General features: G+C 28.4%; 2 protein-coding genes across 4 annotated transcripts; one reads left to right on the top strand and one right to left on the bottom strand.

Moving 5' to 3' along the window:
- The first annotated feature begins 225 nt into the window (after positions 1 to 225).
- On the top strand, positions 226 to 11,303 carry LOC127290320 (TATA-binding protein-associated factor 172). 3 transcript variants are annotated; one of them, XM_051318818.1, is made up of 15 exons: positions 226 to 431; positions 2,417 to 2,464; positions 3,402 to 3,649; positions 4,227 to 4,591; positions 4,800 to 5,142; positions 5,210 to 5,832; positions 5,905 to 6,665; positions 6,746 to 7,310; positions 7,371 to 7,665; positions 7,738 to 8,048; positions 8,123 to 8,427; positions 8,513 to 8,793; positions 8,875 to 9,614; positions 9,677 to 10,303; positions 10,377 to 11,303. In XM_051318818.1, the coding sequence occupies exons 2-15, from the start codon at positions 2,454 to 2,456 to the stop codon at positions 10,578 to 10,580; spliced, it is 5,679 nt and encodes a 1,892-aa protein (XP_051174775.1). In that variant the 5' UTR covers positions 226 to 431; positions 2,417 to 2,453; the 3' UTR covers positions 10,581 to 11,303. The 3 variants fall into 3 exon arrangements, with proteins under 3 accessions (XP_051174775.1, XP_051174789.1, XP_051174784.1); XM_051318832.1 differs by lacking the exon at positions 226 to 431 and adding an exon at positions 1,582 to 1,603; XM_051318827.1 differs by lacking the exon at positions 226 to 431 and adding an exon at positions 2,062 to 2,085.
- Positions 11,304 to 11,420: 117 nt separating this feature from the next.
- Positions 11,421 to 18,246, bottom strand: LOC127290361 (alkyldihydroxyacetonephosphate synthase). The gene is made up of 7 exons (XM_051318868.1): positions 18,116 to 18,246; positions 16,260 to 16,644; positions 14,920 to 15,012; positions 13,237 to 13,517; positions 12,867 to 13,155; positions 12,484 to 12,793; positions 11,421 to 12,401 (listed from the first exon to the last, which is right to left on the bottom strand). The coding sequence occupies exons 2-7, from the start codon at positions 16,349 to 16,351 to the stop codon at positions 11,628 to 11,630; spliced, it is 1,839 nt and encodes a 612-aa protein (XP_051174825.1). The 5' UTR covers positions 16,352 to 16,644; positions 18,116 to 18,246; the 3' UTR covers positions 11,421 to 11,627.
- Between the last annotated feature and the right edge of the window lie 33 nt (positions 18,247 to 18,279).

Below are 18,279 nucleotides of genomic sequence, written 5' to 3'. Positions count from 1 at the left end.
CATATCTTTATTTTATTTATAATTAAAATTACTATGAATTATTTTTTTCTGATTTGAATTTGACAGATTTTCCCGCTCAACAATGATCGAACAGAAGACGTCCAATCAGCGGGCAGAATGAAAATATTTTAAAGCACATTGTTGATTGGTTGATATATTCAGGATCGTATTTTTTGGTGGCTTAAAATCGGCCAATAGGGCGAAAATCAGAGGACAAAACTCAGGTTCTTGAGCAATATGGCTGTCAGTATAAATTTGATGCTTGTAACATGCGTTTCTCTCTGAAAAATTCAATAATTGAACCGCATTGCTATCGAATACAGGAAAACACGCGGCGTGATGTGACTTTTGGAGCATTAAAACATTGGGAAACAGCAATGAGGGTTAGCTGAAACATTTATTCTGCTGTCAAATAGTATTTCAAAGAAGAGGTAAGCTTGACAACAAACTACTGTTATACTCACAAACAAAGTTTCTATCTTTTACATCCAGATGCCAATTTATAATTTATAATCTCTTTAATCATTTTATCATTTTGCCACGTTAAATTTTTCACTCTCTCTATTCAATTTTTTTCTTATACAACACATTTTACAATATATATAATAAAGACGCGTCCTTTTGGATCGAGTTTTCTTTATATACATCATCAACATCTTGTTTTCCTTTGGAACTCAAAATACATTAATTTGTTTTATTTATAAAAATATCATGTGTTCATTGAATACAATGGAGTTATTTTTAAGAAAAAAGTAGATATAAAGTAAATGCTACGTAATATGAGTGAATCTGCACATTGTTGTAATAATTAAACATGATTATTCATTAGATGAGACATTGGGCGTAATAAGGAATTTCATATTTTCTATTTGAAAGTAATTATTTCGTAGTACATTCAATTTATTGCATTGTAAATAATGACATGCAGTTGCAATCTAGATTGATAACAATTCATTATTGATACTACATTATTATTTAAATGTATTACATTTTTGAGAATTATATATATATATATATACATAAATAAAAGTGTATAGCTATATATATAATTTAATTTATGTATATATGCGTTTCGAATTTTGAAAGAATGATTTTCTCTATTATAGTCTATCTAGGTACGTACAAACCTTGATTTAATATGTAAACAGATTGTAATGATGACACAAACAGAAAAGTAGAAAACCAAGAAAGTTTTAGATAAATCACATTTAATTCTATATACATATATTTTATAATGAATTAAATTTATTAGAATATTATAAATAATATATAATTAAAACAATAATAAATATATGATAATGCTATTCTTTTAATATGTCAAAATCATTGAATTCTTGGTATTTATTTAGAATTATTTTTTTTTCGTAATTGTCTTCTGAAGTGAAAATTATTTATATATATATATTTAAAATATCGTACATTGTTTCTATTTGTGTTTTTGTAAAGATTTTTTTTTTTTTGCATTAAACTTGATAATCTTTATTAGCTTGCAAAACCATTAACTGAAAGTTTACTTAAACTCAAATTGATAAGGTTTTTCAGTCTTACGTGGTATTTCATTTACTTTGAAAAATAGTAGACAAAAAGAAAATAGTTAAATAACGTAAGTTAATGGAATATTTACATAATATGCTACTATTTAACTGTTAATTATATATTATGTGTGTTTAAAAAAAAATCAGAGTGTAAGAAAGTCAATTTTAGAATGTATGAATTGTCAATTTTTTATTTAAATAATTATTTGTATTTTTGATTAATATTAAACGAATTTTATTGTTTGATAATTAATTATTATAATTAATATTAAATATTTGCTTATTTGACTATAGAGGAAGTATCAAGTAATTTTTTTCTTAATTTTTGCTGATTACTGATAGAAATATTAATTGGATTTTGTATTAAAATAATTTTGCTGGATTTTTTTTAAACATAATCAATTAATTCATATATAAGGTTTTACAGACACGTGTCCATTTAACAGTATAGAATATTATCCCGCAGGCGCGATAAGTTAGCATGATATCTCAAGTCAAGTTATTCAGTTACTGGAATATTGTCGGGATAGCAGTTTGTTTAGCTTTTAACGTAATAGTTGGTTACATTCGCTTTCGCTCGCTTTCTTCCTTGACTATATAATTATTTTATAAATTAGTAAAAGTTTTTGATCGCTCATTAGCTAAATAGATTATTTTATAAAATTTAAACAAAAAAAAAAATCATGAAATTTCAGAAAAAAAATTTTATGAATGATTAAAATTTACAAAAAAGTTTATTTAAAAAATATGTTGTGAAAACGTTTTTTTTTTCATACAACATTGTGCATTATTTTAACACTTATCTAAATTTAATTTTTTTAAGTATTCATTGTTTTCATATATATATTTTTTTCTTTTAACTATTTATTATTTATTTTCAGATATTTGAAAGTATCGGAACCAGTGTTTCTGATAAACATGACTTCAAGGTACGTTAATATGAAAAAATTAAATATGCATAGAAAGATAAACCAGTTATTAAATGTATATTATTTTCATGCAAAGACTTGTAATTTGAAGAAAAATTGCAAATATCAACTTCTAATTTTCCTTGTTATTAAATTTATTTAACAAAATGTTTTTTATTTTTTAATATAATATATTACTGAGTGCATTAACGGGGAAAAAAAGTAATTTTGAAAAAAAAAGTTTTTAGTTCAATATAATAAAACAAAAAAATATTCATGTCAGAATAAAACGTAAATCGATATTTGATACTTATCGCCCTAAACTCTTCTAATAAGAAATAGGGGAAAATATAATGGATTTATTAGCTAAAAATTATAATTATATTTAAAAACTTTTATTATTTATATTGGAAAATTTATTTATTTTTAATTAAAAGATTTAGTTTGAATTTTTTAAAATTAGTGATTTTAACGACTTGATATTTTGAAAACATTTCAGAAGTTTTAAAATTGTGGTTTAGCAATAAAAGTTAAGATCCTAATTACTTTTCTGCAAAAAAGAAATAAAAATTGTGGTTAACCATTGATGGGTCGAGGTTTAAGAATTTTTTTTTAAAAAATATGCTAATTTTTCTATAATACAAAAACAAGAAAAATTCAACGACCAACAAACGATGATCTCATTCGGTTTTAATAATGTTTTCATATGAGTACACAGCCGGTGGTCTGTGATTTTTGTTTATCAATGCGCGAGTACAGACGTGTTTCTTTGTTATGTGCACGTAGTATTTCATTTACATTTTGAGAACAGTCGGCCTTTTAACAAATAAAGAGTTCTTTGTGAAGTAGAAATTGTAGAAATTTTTTAACTTTGGCAGATTAAATATTGTACAATATTTAACTGTATATTTAAATTCTCACGTCTCGCCTCTAAAATGATATATTTCTTTTTTTTCAGATTAGATAGGCTATTTATTTTATTAGAAACTGGAACAAATGCTGTGACAAAACGTGCAGCCGCTCAACAATTGGGAGAAGCTCAACGATTACATCCTCACGAATTGCATCATTTATTAGCTAGAGTATCGGTTTTATTGAAATCGCCACAATGGGATACAAGAGTATCGGCTGCACATGCGGTTCAAGCGATTTTATCTCAAGTTCCACCTTGGAATCCAGAACCCGTAAAAGAAGAGCCAAATTCAAGTACGTTTCTTTATTGATAAATTAATTGAAAAATATTTTTTTACATTGAAAAATATGAAGAACAAAAAATTTTTTTTTGAATTCTTTTTGTCGTAAACGAAATAAAAATAATTTTCCGGGAATCGTTAACAAGGAAAAAATATAAAATATTCCAATTATTTAAATAGCCATTAATTCAATAATTCCATTTATTTATAGAAAAAAGGGCAATTTCATTTTTTATGTATTTATTTAAAAAAAAAATCGAAAGAATATTATTTGCATTTTCAAAAAAGTTAATAGTCAGCGCATGATTAAAAAAATTTTCAAATAAATTTGAAGTTAAAAAAAACATTAAAAAAAAAAAATGATTGCATTAAAAAAAGGAAACAAACATATTTTTATTTACAGTGTTACAATTTTTTATTCGTATATTTATTTTTTAAAAACAATAAGCATATAAATTCAAAATTGTACATTGTATAATAAAATATGTAATAACTATTTATCATTGCAAATGAAATAGGTACGTAAATTGTAATAAAAAAAAGAAAAAGAAATTAACATATCTTTTAAATGAATAATAATTGATTTGTAGATAATTCAAAATTGCCACAACGTAGAATGAGTAATGCAAGTCGAAAATTAAGTTTACATGATTTTGATATGACACAAATATTGGCAAAAAGTTCTCATCTCACTGGTTCTGAAGGAAATGAATACGATATTGTAAATGAGGAACAATCATCATTGATAAATCAAGAAGAAAAAATTGCTGCCAATTTAGGTTTACATCCAAGATTAATGGGTGTTGATGCTTCTGAATTATTCACGGCCGAGGATTTAGCACCTGTTGTACCATTACCTGTTTCAAAAAACGCACCCATCAAAGTTTCCATTGAGGAAACATTGGGTCAAGGCGAAGGTCTCAGTCGTCGTGAAATGAACAGAGCGAGACGCAAGGTTAATTAGAATTCTTATCTAACTGCCTCGAATTCTTTCTCATTTAAATGCTTTATTATATGATAATACGGAAATATAAATATACAGGGTGTCAAAAATGTTTCTTTTTTTTTTTGAAAATAATACGAATATTAAACAGTATTTAATTATTATATTTTTATTTCAATTTTGATTTTTTGTTTTAAAATTGTAAATTTATTTATTTCAGGCTCGCCAATCAATTTCAAAACAACGTTCGAGAGATCCTGAAGAAGGACCTCAGGATCTTAGTAGTACTTGTAATAATCAATCTCAATTAAGTAATAGTGTAGAAAGTCCGATTAAAAAAATAAAATTGGAGGAAACAATCTCGGAAGGTTGGTGGAGTTCTAGTTCTAGTGAATCGGGACTATTAGTGCCTGATGGAACTGGATGTTGGCCGGAAACAGCAATAGATTGGCCTCTTGAATCATTTGCTGAAACTTTATGTCAAGATCTGTTTAGTCGAAAATGGGAAGTGCGTCATGGAGCCGCGACTGCATTAAGAGAACTCGTTCGTCTTCATGGCAAAGGTCTTGTATAATTTACTTTATTTAATCTTGTCTTTATAAACTCTTCAATTTATATTCGAATTTACAGGCGCTGGAAAATCTAGGGATCAGACAGAACAGGAAATGGATGAAAGTCATCGAAAATGGGTTATCGATGCAGCATTGCGTCTTCTTTGTGTTTTAGGATTAGATCGTTTTGGAGATTTTGTATCGGATCAGGTTGTTGCACCAGTACGTGAAACATGTGCACAAGTATTGGGATCATTGATGTTATTGATAGCAAAGGAGAAATGTAAAGATGTGTCGAATAGTGATATAATGGGTATTTTATCGGTTATATTGAAACTTTTGAAACACGACGAATGGGAAGCGAGACATGGGGCTTTACTTGCATTGAAATATTTATTGGCAGTGAGAGATGATCTTTTAGATGATATTCTTCCAAAAGCTTTTCCTGATATTATGAAAGGATTGGCAGATCCTGTTGATGATGTTGGAGCTGCGGCTGCAAGTGCATTAATTCCAGTAGCATCGGCACTGCCACGTTTACTTGCTGCTTCTGAATTAGAAATGGTGGTTGAAAGACTTTGGCAACTACTCAAGGAGCAGGACGAATTGGCAGCTGCTTGCAATAGTTTCATGGGCCTACTTGCTGCCATTTTATCTTTACCCGCTGCTCGTGCTTGTCTTAAACCTCAACCATTGTCTGAGGTAATTTATCATTATGCAATTTTCTTTCTAAAAATGTATTTTTTTTTATCTTTCTATGATTTTATTTTTAAGGTTTTGCCTCGTATGTGGCCATTTTTCAATCATTCGAGTTCAAACGTGAGGAAAGCAACTTTACAAACGTTGCAAACATTGACTGGAGACGACGGCGATAATGGAGAGAAAAGAAAGGAACGTTGGGGCGAGGGTGGGAGTTTAGTTTTACAAGAAGCTCTTCGTCATGTTTTCCAACGAGTATTAATTGAACACGTGCCTTCAATTCAGGAGGTGGCCGAACGTGTTTGGGAGAATCTAGTCGTTCGAAGTGATCTCGAAATGTTATTACACGCCGCGTGTCCATTAGTTAGTACTTGGCTTTGTCTTGCCATGCAACCGGAACACGTGCCCTTTAATCTCAGTCTCCTAATGAATGTAACATCAATAACGCACAAAAATACAAAAACAAATCAATCAATTTGTGATGGTGTATCGGATCCTGCTAGTGGAACAAATAATACACATAAACCAACATCAGAATTAAAAAGTTATTTAGGAGGAGTTGAAACAGTTTCTCAAAATACAAGACACGCAAATGTTGTACGTGCACGTTGTATGACATCAAAAATGCTTGGATTACTTTCCAGTTATCTTGTAATGCCCGCACCTGGTGTTGTTTACACACCGGAAATACCTAGTCCTGCCCTTTGTTATGCCAAGGTACTCATGGCGCATCTTAATTCAAAATCTGCACTACAAAGAACTGTTGTCGGTCTCACTATGTCATATTGGGCAGCACTCGATAATACAAATTTGCCAGACGTGCCAGAAATTCTCAGGTAAGAAAAATTTATTCCAAATTATAAAAAAAAAATTAAAAAATCAGTTTAATTAAAATAATTGAAAATTTATTTTTCAGTGATAAATTAATAGCTTGTTTAAATGAGTGTGTCTATTATGACGAAGTGGCGGGTTCATTCACGCGATTATTGCACGAGAGTCGAGACTATTTAGCAACATTAAAACACTATAAAATACCAATACCCGTGGAGGTTAATACAAGTGGTGTATTGACATTGGATCAAATAACAGTACTTGCAGCGAAACCAGTGCCTGGAGCAATTATTAGCGGAAGTGCCGAGAGTTCGGTATCATCGGGAATGGCTAATAATCCAGTAATTGTGAAATTAAAACCAAAATTAGTTGAAAGTTTGGAAGAACGTCGCCGTGGACTTGAGAACGGTGCAAATAGTACATCAAAACAACAACAATCATTTAATGTAACATCAATGGCTGCACTTGCTGGTGCTGCAACAATGCTTAAATGTCTACCACAATCACCACAACCATTAAATCCGGTTATAAAACCACTCATGGAATCAATTAAACGTGAGGAGGATGAGGAATTGCAAAAATTGACGGCTAAAAATTTAGCACATCTTGTTGATTTTTGCGTTGACAGAAAACCATGTCCTAATAATAAGGTATTTTAATTTTATAATTATTTTGTATTTTTTTATTTTAATTTTTTTTTGCGTTTACAGATAGCAACAAATTTGTGCACGTTTTTGTGTTCGGATGTTGAATTTACACCAAGAGTAACTGGAGGAGCAAATTATGATCCATTTGATGGAATTTTGACATTGAGTAATAAACAAAAACATGCTGAGAGAGTTGCTTATGGTCGTGGAATTTGCGCTGGAACTAGCGGTATGCGTGGACCGGGTCGACCACCAGCCTCTGATATTCCTTTAGAAGAATTACTCGCCTGTGAAGAAGCCGATGCTAAAGCTGCTCGTATAACACGACGTGGAGCAACATTTGCCCTCACAGCTATTGGTCAGTTATTTTTTTGCATGTAAATATAAAATTAAAAATAATTTTTCCAATTTTTTTTTTTTTTTATTATAGCTACATTATTTGGTGCTCAACTACCGTCTCGTATGCCACATCTTTGGGATTTAATGATTCCAACAATTATAAGAAATACTGAAACGACAGGGAAAAATTTTCAGGATAATAATTTTCAAGAACAAGTCAATCAATTAGTGTTTAGCCTACAATTGCTGGAGATAATTGTTCCAAATGTAGCTCAATCCCTACTACCTCAAGTTATAGAGTGCCTTCCATATTTATGTATCCTGTTAGCTCATCCTTACAAAGCAGTAAGGCATATGTCATCACGCTGCATGGCCGTCCTTTCTTATCTCGATGTTGACAAGGTGAAAAAGAAACATTCTTTTATGATTAAAAATGTGTTTTAAAAAAAAATAAATTTGAATTTTGAATTTTTCAGACAATGCCGTATATAGTTCGTAGTGTGATACCATTATTAGAAGCAACAAATGTTGAAGATGGAATTGATCGTGCGAGGCCAAACAATGTGGATATTCGTCGTCAAGGAGCGGCTGAAGCTTTAGCTTGTCTTATTGAAAAATTAGAAGTAAGAATAGTACCATACGCTGTATTATTTATGGTACCTTTACTCGGACGGATGAGTGATCAAAATCAATTTGTAAGATTGACATGCAGTTCAACGTTCGCTACTCTCGTTCAATTATTGCCCTTGGATCCTGGCGCAATCGCAGATACACATCTTGTGTACGTAGCCAATTTTAATAACGAAAATTAATATTTTTATTCAATTGATAATTTTAATAAAAAAAAAAACAAATTCATTTTTCAGAGAGGAAAAAGCTCAAGAGCGACGATTTTTGGACCACCTTCTTAATCCGCACAATATTCCGGATACAAAAATACCAATAAATGTTGTCGCAGAACTTCGATCGTATCAACAGCAGGGTTTAAATTGGCTTGACTTTTTAAATCGTTATCGACTTCATGGTGTTCTTTGCGATGACATGGGTTTGGGTAAAACTCTACAAACATTGTGTATTCTTGCATTGGATCATCATAGAAATCAACAGGCACCGCCAAGTATTGTTATTTGTCCTCCGACATTAACAGGTAAAATTTTATTTTTAAAAATAAAGTTTTAAATAATTTAATTTAATTAATAATTTTAATTTTTTTTTGCTATTAAAATAGGTCATTGGGTGTATGAGGTGGAGAAATTTTTCACAGCCCTTGATCTTTCTGTTGTTCAATATTCTGGAGCGCCACCGGAACGTGAGAAAATAAGATCACGTGTCACTCAATATAAACTTGTCGTTGGAAGTTATGATATTGTTCGTAAGGATATTGAATTTTTTGAATCAATACAATGGAATTATTGTGTTCTCGATGAGGGTCATATTATTAAGAATGGAAAAACAAAAAGTGCCAAGGCCACAAAAAGACTGCACGCTTATCATCGACTTATTCTCACAGGAACACCTGTACAAAATGATGTTTTAGAATTGTGGTCACTTTTTGATTTTCTAATGCCAGGTTTCCTTGGCAGTGAGAAACAATTTGCTGCCAAATATTCACGTCCAATTTTAGCGTGTCGTGATCCAAAGGCAGGACCAAAGGAACAAGAAGCTGGAGCATTGGCAATGGAAGCGCTTCATCGACAAGTTTTACCATTTCTCTTGCGTAGAAATAAAGAGGATGTTCTTAAAGATTTACCACCGAAAATCACTCAAGATTATTATTGTGAATTATCATCGTTGCAACGAACATTGTACGAGGATTTCCAATCGAGACATTCGGCATCTTTGATGACAAACAATTCTTCAATTTCGGTTGGTGTCAAAGGTCATGTATTCGAGGCTTTACGATATCTGAAAAATGTTTGCAATCATCCAAAATTAGTTCTCACTCCTCGACATCCTCAATATCAAACGGTAAGTCAAATGATTTTTCGAAAAATAAATTTATTTCTAATTTTCTTTTCTTTTTTTTCCAGATTTCCGCCTCGTTACAGCAACAAAAAATTAATTTATCCGATATTGAACTTGGTGCAAAATTACCGGCTTTAAAGCAATTGTTACTCGATTGTGGAATTGGACAGACGCAACAGCAAATGAATCGTAATTTAAATGCGGCGAATGATAATCAACAACAAACACAACAATTAGTGAGTCAACATCGTGCGTTGATATTTTGTCAATTAAAGGCAATGTTGGATATTGTTGAGAAAGATTTACTTCGTGTTCATTTGCCAACTGCCACATATTTACGATTAGATGGAAGTGTACCCGCTGCACAGAGGCATTCAGTTGTTGCACGATTTAATGCTGATCCTTCTATTGATGTACTTTTATTGACAACACAAGTCGGTGGACTTGGATTAAATTTAACTGGAGCTGATACTGTTATTTTTGTTGAACACGATTGGAATCCAATGAAAGACTTACAGGCAATGGATCGAGCTCATCGAATTGGTCAAAAAAAAGTCGTGAATGTTTATCGACTAGTAACAAGATCAACAGTTGAAGAGAAAATAATGGGTCTTCAGAAATTTAAATTATTAACTGCCAACACTGTTATTTCAACGGAAAATTCTTCATTACAAACAATGGGCACTGATCAAGTAAGTAATTCAAAAGTATTACAATTTTTATTTTAAAATTCTATTATTTTTTTTTTATGTCATCTTTTTACAGCTTCTGGATCTCTTCTCATTGGATAATGGTAAGGAAAAGAAATCTGATCGCAACGACGATATCACATCAAAGGTTAGTGCAGTGCCGGGGGTTAGTCGTACAATTCTTGAAATTCTTCCCGAACTCTGGGAACAACAACAATATGATGATGAATACGATCTTGATGCGTATTTGTCAACATTGAAAGGGGACATTCAACTATAATTTATCATAATGAAAAAAATTTTCCAGACAGAATTAAACACAAATAAAGCGTTCCACTTCAATTATCAATGTCAGAATGATGACATTCTAAAAAAAAAGTATGTATATATTTCTAACAAAAAAAGAAATACAATTTAAAAGAAGGCAAATATTTCCAAAAATGTCGATTATATGAAGAAGAATGGAATATATTTACATTTTTACAAGGAACGTTTATAAATGATGTCATTCAAAATTTTGGACCCCCCCCCCTCAAGGTATCTTGAAAACATATTTCCCTTTTAAGTGCGTGACATCATTTATGAAAGTTTCCACATAAAATTCACAACTTGAAAATGTTAAATAGATTTTTTTTCCTTTTTTTTCTCTCTCTCTATCTCTATCTTTTATATTATTATATTTTTGCCACGGGTTTAGTATCCCATTTCTTAAAACGAATACTCTTTTGTAGGTTTAGTTTTGACTCAAGTCTGATAAAATATATTTGTAAATTTTTTTTTTTTGTTAAATTGCGCAAAAAAGGTAGCAAATAAGAAGAAAGTTTGTAGTACAACGAATCGACTTAGTCCAATTAAAAAGACATGCCTTTTTAGCGTCGAATAACACAAGCGATTAGATTAAAAAAATTTATAAATAATTAATTAAACGTAAGTTCTTTCATTATTTATATTAACTTATCAAAAAAAAAAAAAAAATTCAATATACTTATTATTTGTACCAAAATGGAATTAATTTACTTGCCCATGTATTTTTCAATAGAAAAACAAAAATAACGTCAATTTATTTTTTAACTTGGAAAACTAAAAATAATTGAACGTTTTATTGAAACAATTTTCCAAATAATTGAAAAATGTATTTATTCTGAATATTAATTCTATAAAAAAAAAAAAGCAACTACCTATACAATTATTGAAAATTTTATCATTCGTTCATGAAAAAGTGGGAGAAATAATTTTAAATTGCAATATTTAAAAAAGAGAACACCATATTTTGAAAAAATTGTACACTTTTTTTGAATGGGGAAAACTTTTTTTTCTTTCTTTCTTTCTATAATTTTGATTTATACTGGGGATCCAAATTTCCAGCAGCGAAAATATTTTGTGGATCCAAATGAATTTTGGCAGCACGATAAAGTGAAACGCCAGCGTTTCCAACAGCTTCCGGATAAAATGCCGCTCTCATTTTACCAACACCATGATGATGTGACAATGAACCCCCATTAGCTAGAATCTCTTCTCTTGCGTGCTCTTCAATTTCCTCATAAACTTCAACTGGATTATTCAAACCCATATAATTGAAAGCCATATAAAAATAAATGCAACAACCGGCGTCATATGTTTGTGTGACTCGACACGAGACCAAATAGTATTTAATTCCTCGCGTGGTAATATCACGAATTATTCGCGTTTTAACATTACGACACAATGAATAGGCACGATTCCATGAAACAGATGTTTCAAATGATTCTGAAACAACTCCATAGTCAAGTCCCAAATCGCGAATATAAGCAATAACAAATGTTAACGTATAACCACGTTCACCATTTGTTTCACCAGCAGGAATACCATTGAATTTTTTGCCAATATTGTAAATTTTTTGTTCTTGTATTGCCACATCGGCATTTGAATCGCTTTCAAATAAAAGTGTCGCGACACATATACTATCCCAATTGTAGCCTTTTATTTTTGTAACGTAAGCGTGTTTTAATCCCTGAAGAAGGAGACCTCCCCATCCGGTTTCCGGTCTTAAGGCTTGACCAAATTTAAATTGCTCATTGTCCATTAGTCGAATACTTGCCGGTTGACATCGTTGTTTTGCTACCTGAAATTTAATTTTATTTTTAAGTAAAAAATATTTTTAAATAAAAAAAAATAAAATATTTTTTTCAAATTATTTTTCTTACCTCTCGCATGGCAGAGACTCCACTACTAAAATCCGGGAACACAATACTTCCATATTTTACAATTTGTGGCAGTGGTCGAATTTTAAAAACAACTTCTGTTATTACACCGAGTGTTCCCTCGCTACCAAGAATCATTTGATCAAAATCTGGTCCACATGACATTCGCGGTACTTGAAATCCTTTTTCCAACGTCACTGCAGTGTCATCAATTCTGCCAGTGACCATTCTTAATCGAACGACAATATCCTCGATATTTCCATAGACATTTTTCTTCATTCCACTAGCTCTTGTTGCGACCCATCCTCCCAAACTGTGTAAATATTTTTTCAATTTAAAAAAAATTGTCTATTTTTTTTTTTTTTAGAAAAAAAAAAAATTCTCACCTTGAAAATTCATACGAGTCCGGTTCATGTCCAGATGTGAATCCTTGTAATCGAAGTTCACGTTCAAGATCTTGACCAATTATTCCCGATTCACAACATGCGAGTAAATTTTCCCTATCGAGCCACAATATTCGATTCATTTGCGATGTGTCAAGTGAAATTATTGTTCTTTTTTCTTCGACGGGACAATTTGCAGCGCCACTGACACTTGTTCCACCTCCAAATGGTATACATGCCGCATCATAATCGGCGCAAATTTTCACAATTTTCTCCACATCGCTGTGACATTCTGATTAAAATAAAAAGCAAATTTATTATAAAATTAAAAACAGAATTTTTTTTTTTTTTGAACAAAAAGAAAAATATTTACTTGGCCAGAGAATGATGTCTGGTATTCTTTGGTATGTGCCATGTTTAAGCATATAAATTTCTCGTAAAGTATGTCCATGAGCCCTAACTAATCGATCGGTACCCTCTATCGAATATTCAATTCCACTTTGTTTAATTACATCAAATAGTTCTGCTGATAAAATTGGCTCCGGATAAGTTTTTGGTAATTCTTGAATATCACGTTTTGAATCTAAATCAACGTTTAATTTTTCTTGTGCCCATACTGTAAAGTATGGTAATTGCTTATTGCCAATTGAATATCTATAGGTAACAAAAAAAGAAGAGAAACAAGAAATCAATAAAACCTGACACTGACATTTCTGATCCTCTTTTACATACATAGTTTTTTTTTTTTTTAAATTTTTAATATTACATCTACATTGATTTTTACTTTACTATTGAAACTATTATTTATTAAAAAAAAAAAAAATAGAAAACAAGTTATCTTTCGTTTTCATAATGGAAATTGATAAGAATCATGTCAATAACTGTTATATTTAGTTCTATCGATAAAATTTTCTGATTATATTACAATATATAAATGAATTTTTAAAGACATTTAATGTTGAGTAGAATTTTTTTTTTCCCAACGAATTTTAAAAAATATGAACAAAAAACAGACTAGTAATCATATTTAATTAAGATTACATAAACCCTATACGCCACTCAACCTACATATTTCCATTCACTATGAAAATATTCTATGTTAAGAAAAGTATAAAGTACGAAAAACAATATTTATAGACACACATTTAAATTTTTAATTTAAATCTAAAACTATTTTAAATTATATTATAAAAAATTAGAATAAATAAGTATATAAAAAGATAATTAAATTATATTATAAAAAATTAGAATAAATAAGTATATAAAAAGATAATGAAATGAAATTTTAAAAAAATTTAAATTTCAATATGAATAATTAAATTTAAATAGAAAGGAATTTTCTAAATACTTCCTTATGATTTTTGGTACATGAAAATCGACAATTCGCATAAATTATTTGACTTTGTTTTTTGTTTTTACTTCATTACTTTCACTTAGCATATTAAAGAAATTTAACAAGTGACGCATTTTACAATATACGAAAAATAATTGGTGAGAAAAAAAAAATTTACAGCAAGTTTTTTTTTTTTTTTTTTTATCAACATCGATACTTTATAATTCATGAAACGAAATATATCCATAAAACTGGATTGTTAAATAATTTTTATTTTAAAGGCTTTCATTATTATATATATTATTTTTTGCCCAAGTCTTTTTCTAATCATAAAATGTTTAGAATAGACCTATGGTATCTATTTGAATACCTACGAATATTTAAACAACGATTACCACATACACATAAGAGTCGCCGGTCGGGCAAGGAAATGATTTCAACATCTAAGTAAACACTATTCAACTGCAGAAATTTAAGCCTTGAATTACCCAATTCAAATAAATTTTTATGTTAAATTCATTCATATATAATAATAAATACAAAAAAAAAAGAAAAAAAATTCTCAATTTCGTATATATATATATATATATATATATATATATATATATATATATATATATATATATATATATATATATATTTTTTTGTTGAAATTGTAATATAAACATTTATGACATAATATTTGATTTTACCATTTGACATCAGAATTACACACACACTTACCGATTTCCAGTGAATTCGAGGACTCTTTCATTCAAGTTAACACTGAACCGCGAATCCTTATAGCCCCAACCATTCCACTTGAGCAAATCTTGTCTAAAGTAAAACACAAATGTGTAAATCAGAAAAAAATATTTTCCATTTAATTTAATATTTAAATTTTCATATTGGAAGAAAATAAAAAATTATTGCGATAAGACGGAACTGAATAATTAATTAATAATAAAAAAAAAGATAATTCAAATCAATGATTCAATTTTTTTAATTAATGTAATGTATATTATAGAATAATTATCTTTTATGAACTTTTCTAATATATAATAATTATTTTGATTTATATTTATTATATTATATTATATTATATTATTGTGTATACTTTTTAATACACTGAAAAAAAACATTAACCTAAATAACGATATATTTCAATGTTGTATTCTATATTTGGATATCAGTCTTTAAACATTTATCACAACATAAATTTACATTTTATGACAAACTTAGGTCGTTAAAATGTAAAAAAAAAAATTTTTTTTTTCCTTTCTCGACGTAAAGTGAAAAAAATATGATATTTTCTAAAAGAAATTCTTTCGCGGGTAAATTTGCATTCAGAGGCACGTGACTCTCGAGTAACCAATCAGAAAGTAAATATTGATTTTTTTTCAGACTCCTAACTTGCGGATCATATAACGCGTGTGTCTGGTCTGAAGCTGGGATTACAATAAGTCTGCTCCATTTAAGATATTATTTACACACATGTTGTACAGTAGAAACTAAAAGATTATTTTTTTTCAAGCTCTCTCTCAGTTAAAATTTTTATCAATACTTGACACATTAAATAATAATTAATTTATGGTATTAAAAATGATTTTTTCAACTATATAAAGACAATTGATTATTATTTAGTCAATATTCTTTTCCTTGACTTCAATTTGACGCTCAACATTCATTTACTTGAGAAAATGCCATAATAGCATGAGTCATAATACACGAGGAGTGGCTTTTTCTATATAAATTCTAATAAATTTCTCCCGCAGCAAATTTGACGTTTATTAAAAATAATTACAACGTACAAAAAAAAATCATGTGCATATAAAAACATATCCAATTATATAAAAAAAAAATTTAAATTACTCTCTTTTAACATGTAATTACTAAAAATAATTACAATCTATAAAAAGACTAAATTGGGGATGATTAACAATTTTCACTGAAAAAATTATTCAATTATCCCGAGAGGAGAAAGGATGTAATAAAAAAAAAAAAATTTAATTCAAAATATTTATCATAAACATGTGACACGGAATTTTTTATTTTTTTTAAATTTATTTTTAAATAAAACTAACCTGACTTTTGGTACGGCACTTATCACTTCTTTTGGTCCAATCAAATTGTTTGTATCAACCGATGTGTCGGTTTTATTTGAAGGATCAGTCATGTTTTATTGTCTTGTTATACAAAACGTTAATGAACATTAAAATTTTTTTTTTTAAATTCAATTTACGTTTAACTGGATATTTTTAATATACGCAACAAAAGTAAAATTAAAAATTTTATTATACAAGACACGAGAGGAACATCTGCTTCACTGTTCCAGCAGTCGACAGAAAATGCACCGGCTAGACAAATTTAAATCGATAAATAAAGACCCCGCCCGATGAAGGTCCGCCTACCACCGAGTCTGACCGAAGTAACAACGTGGGGGACTCAAGCCAATCACAATCTCCGTTTCTAATATTATTTAAAAAAAAATAAAAATAATAACAAATATAAATATAATAATTGTTATTACAATTGGAGCTATTAACTAAATTATTTTACCACTTTTTTTTTATTTTATTATAATTATTTGATTTTTTCTTCATGTTTCGAAAATATGTCTGTTTTTTTTAATAATTGGAAAAATATGATTTTTTTTTGCATATTTGGACCCAATTTTTGAAAATTTTTCATTTCTAAATTATCAAAAATATTATTCTATATTTTTTTTTTAATTTGATATTAAAAAAAAAATATTTTTTAAATTTACTAACTTATTATTATACATAAAAAATATTCTAGATATTTATTGTTTTACTTCAAGTCTTATCAGTCAATTAATTTTAGAAAAAAAAAAAAAAAAAATTTATGCAAACTATAAAACTCAAATGTTTATAAACGTTTGACAAACATTGTTGTAAGTTTTGATTTTTATTTTGAATATATTTTTTTTCGATATTATTCTCAAGAAAAGTAAATGTTGAGCAAGTTAACATCACCTTGGCATTGGTGACATTATACATGTTAATATTTATGTAAAATTTTCAAAATATTTGCATTTTCATAATGTGTCAAAAAGGAAGTTGATTGATATTATATATCATAAAATAAATTTTTAAAGAGTTATATCAATAAGAGAACACATTAAATATTATGTAAAGTTTTAATCAGCATAATTCAAAATATTTAATTTTAATGTTTTTACTGTTTTCAATTTAATAAAATATAATTTTAATTAATTTAATAAATTTGATAATAATTAAAATTAAACATTTCATTAAAAATAGTTAAAATTGTTAATATTTTTCAAAATTTTTTTTTTTTAATATTTTTTCAAAAATACTTTGATAATATTTCACAAACATAAACATTAAAAGTTTTTACCAATGATTAAATTATAAGTGATTTTTAATAGTAGTTTACACTAATGTCAAATATGTTCTCGCAAGACTTAATATAAAATTTTTAGTAAAAAATTTCAATTTTCCACATATTTCTGCTTTCTCATTAAAATCAAATGAAGGCAATATTTCGAAACACCTTTATCAAATATATATAATAAAATAAAATTCTTTTTAGAGAGAAATTAAATACGTCTTTGCCCAGAGGCAATATTATCGTAGAAGCCAAGGTAGTTTCAATGATTAATAATTTTCTCATTATTTTGACAGAAACTGAACTTGAAAAAAATAAAAACCTAAATCAAGGTTATCATGTTTTCATTTTAGAAATGTACAAACTGAAAATTTTTCTAATAAAAACACATATAATATTTATATTGCCATAAACTTATTCAAATAATAAAAATAGTAGTAAAAAAAAAAACATTATTATAAAACAACTTTTTTAAAAGATTGTTGAAAGAAGAAAATATAGAACAAGGCACTTTAAAAGAATAAAGAAAGATAGTAAATAGAAGATACAAAAAAATAACAAACAGTACCTATTTAATAAATCAAACCATCTATTTTTAGGTTATTTTATTAACCTCTCTTGATAATATACTATATTTTGATTTTAATTATATTTACTGTCTTTAATTATTATAACAACATCAAATTATTGACATATAATGTCTGAAGTTAGGTTATTTTTTTTTTTGATCGA

This window comes from Leptopilina boulardi, unplaced genomic scaffold (genome assembly GCF_019393585.1).
Source record: "Leptopilina boulardi isolate dan_hultmark-lab unplaced genomic scaffold, ZJU_Lbou_2.1 LbouV2_123, whole genome shotgun sequence".
Lineage (NCBI taxonomy): Eukaryota > Metazoa > Arthropoda > Insecta > Hymenoptera > Figitidae > Leptopilina > Leptopilina boulardi.
Note: the sequence above shows the minus strand (reverse complement) of the source record. Positions and strands in the feature narration are given on the sequence as shown.

Coding starts and splice junctions, on each gene's coding strand:
- LOC127290320 (XM_051318818.1), top strand. Junction 3,650..4,226: donor AAAAGAAGAGCCAAATTCAA/GTACGTTTCTTT, acceptor ATTGATTTGTAG/ATAATTCAAAATTGCCACAA. Junction 6,666..6,745: donor GACGTGCCAGAAATTCTCAG/GTAAGAAAAATT, acceptor TTTATTTTTCAG/TGATAAATTAATAGCTTGTT.
- LOC127290361 (XM_051318868.1), bottom strand. CDS start 16,351: ATGACTGATCCTTCAAATAAAACCGACACATCGGTTGATACAAACAAT. Junction 13,518..14,919: donor CTCGAATTCACTGGAAATCG/GTAAGTGTGTGT, acceptor TGTTACCTATAG/ATATTCAATTGGCAATAAGC. Junction 12,794..12,866: donor GACTCGTATGAATTTTCAAG/GTGAGAATTTTT, acceptor ATATTTACACAG/TTTGGGAGGATGGGTCGCAA.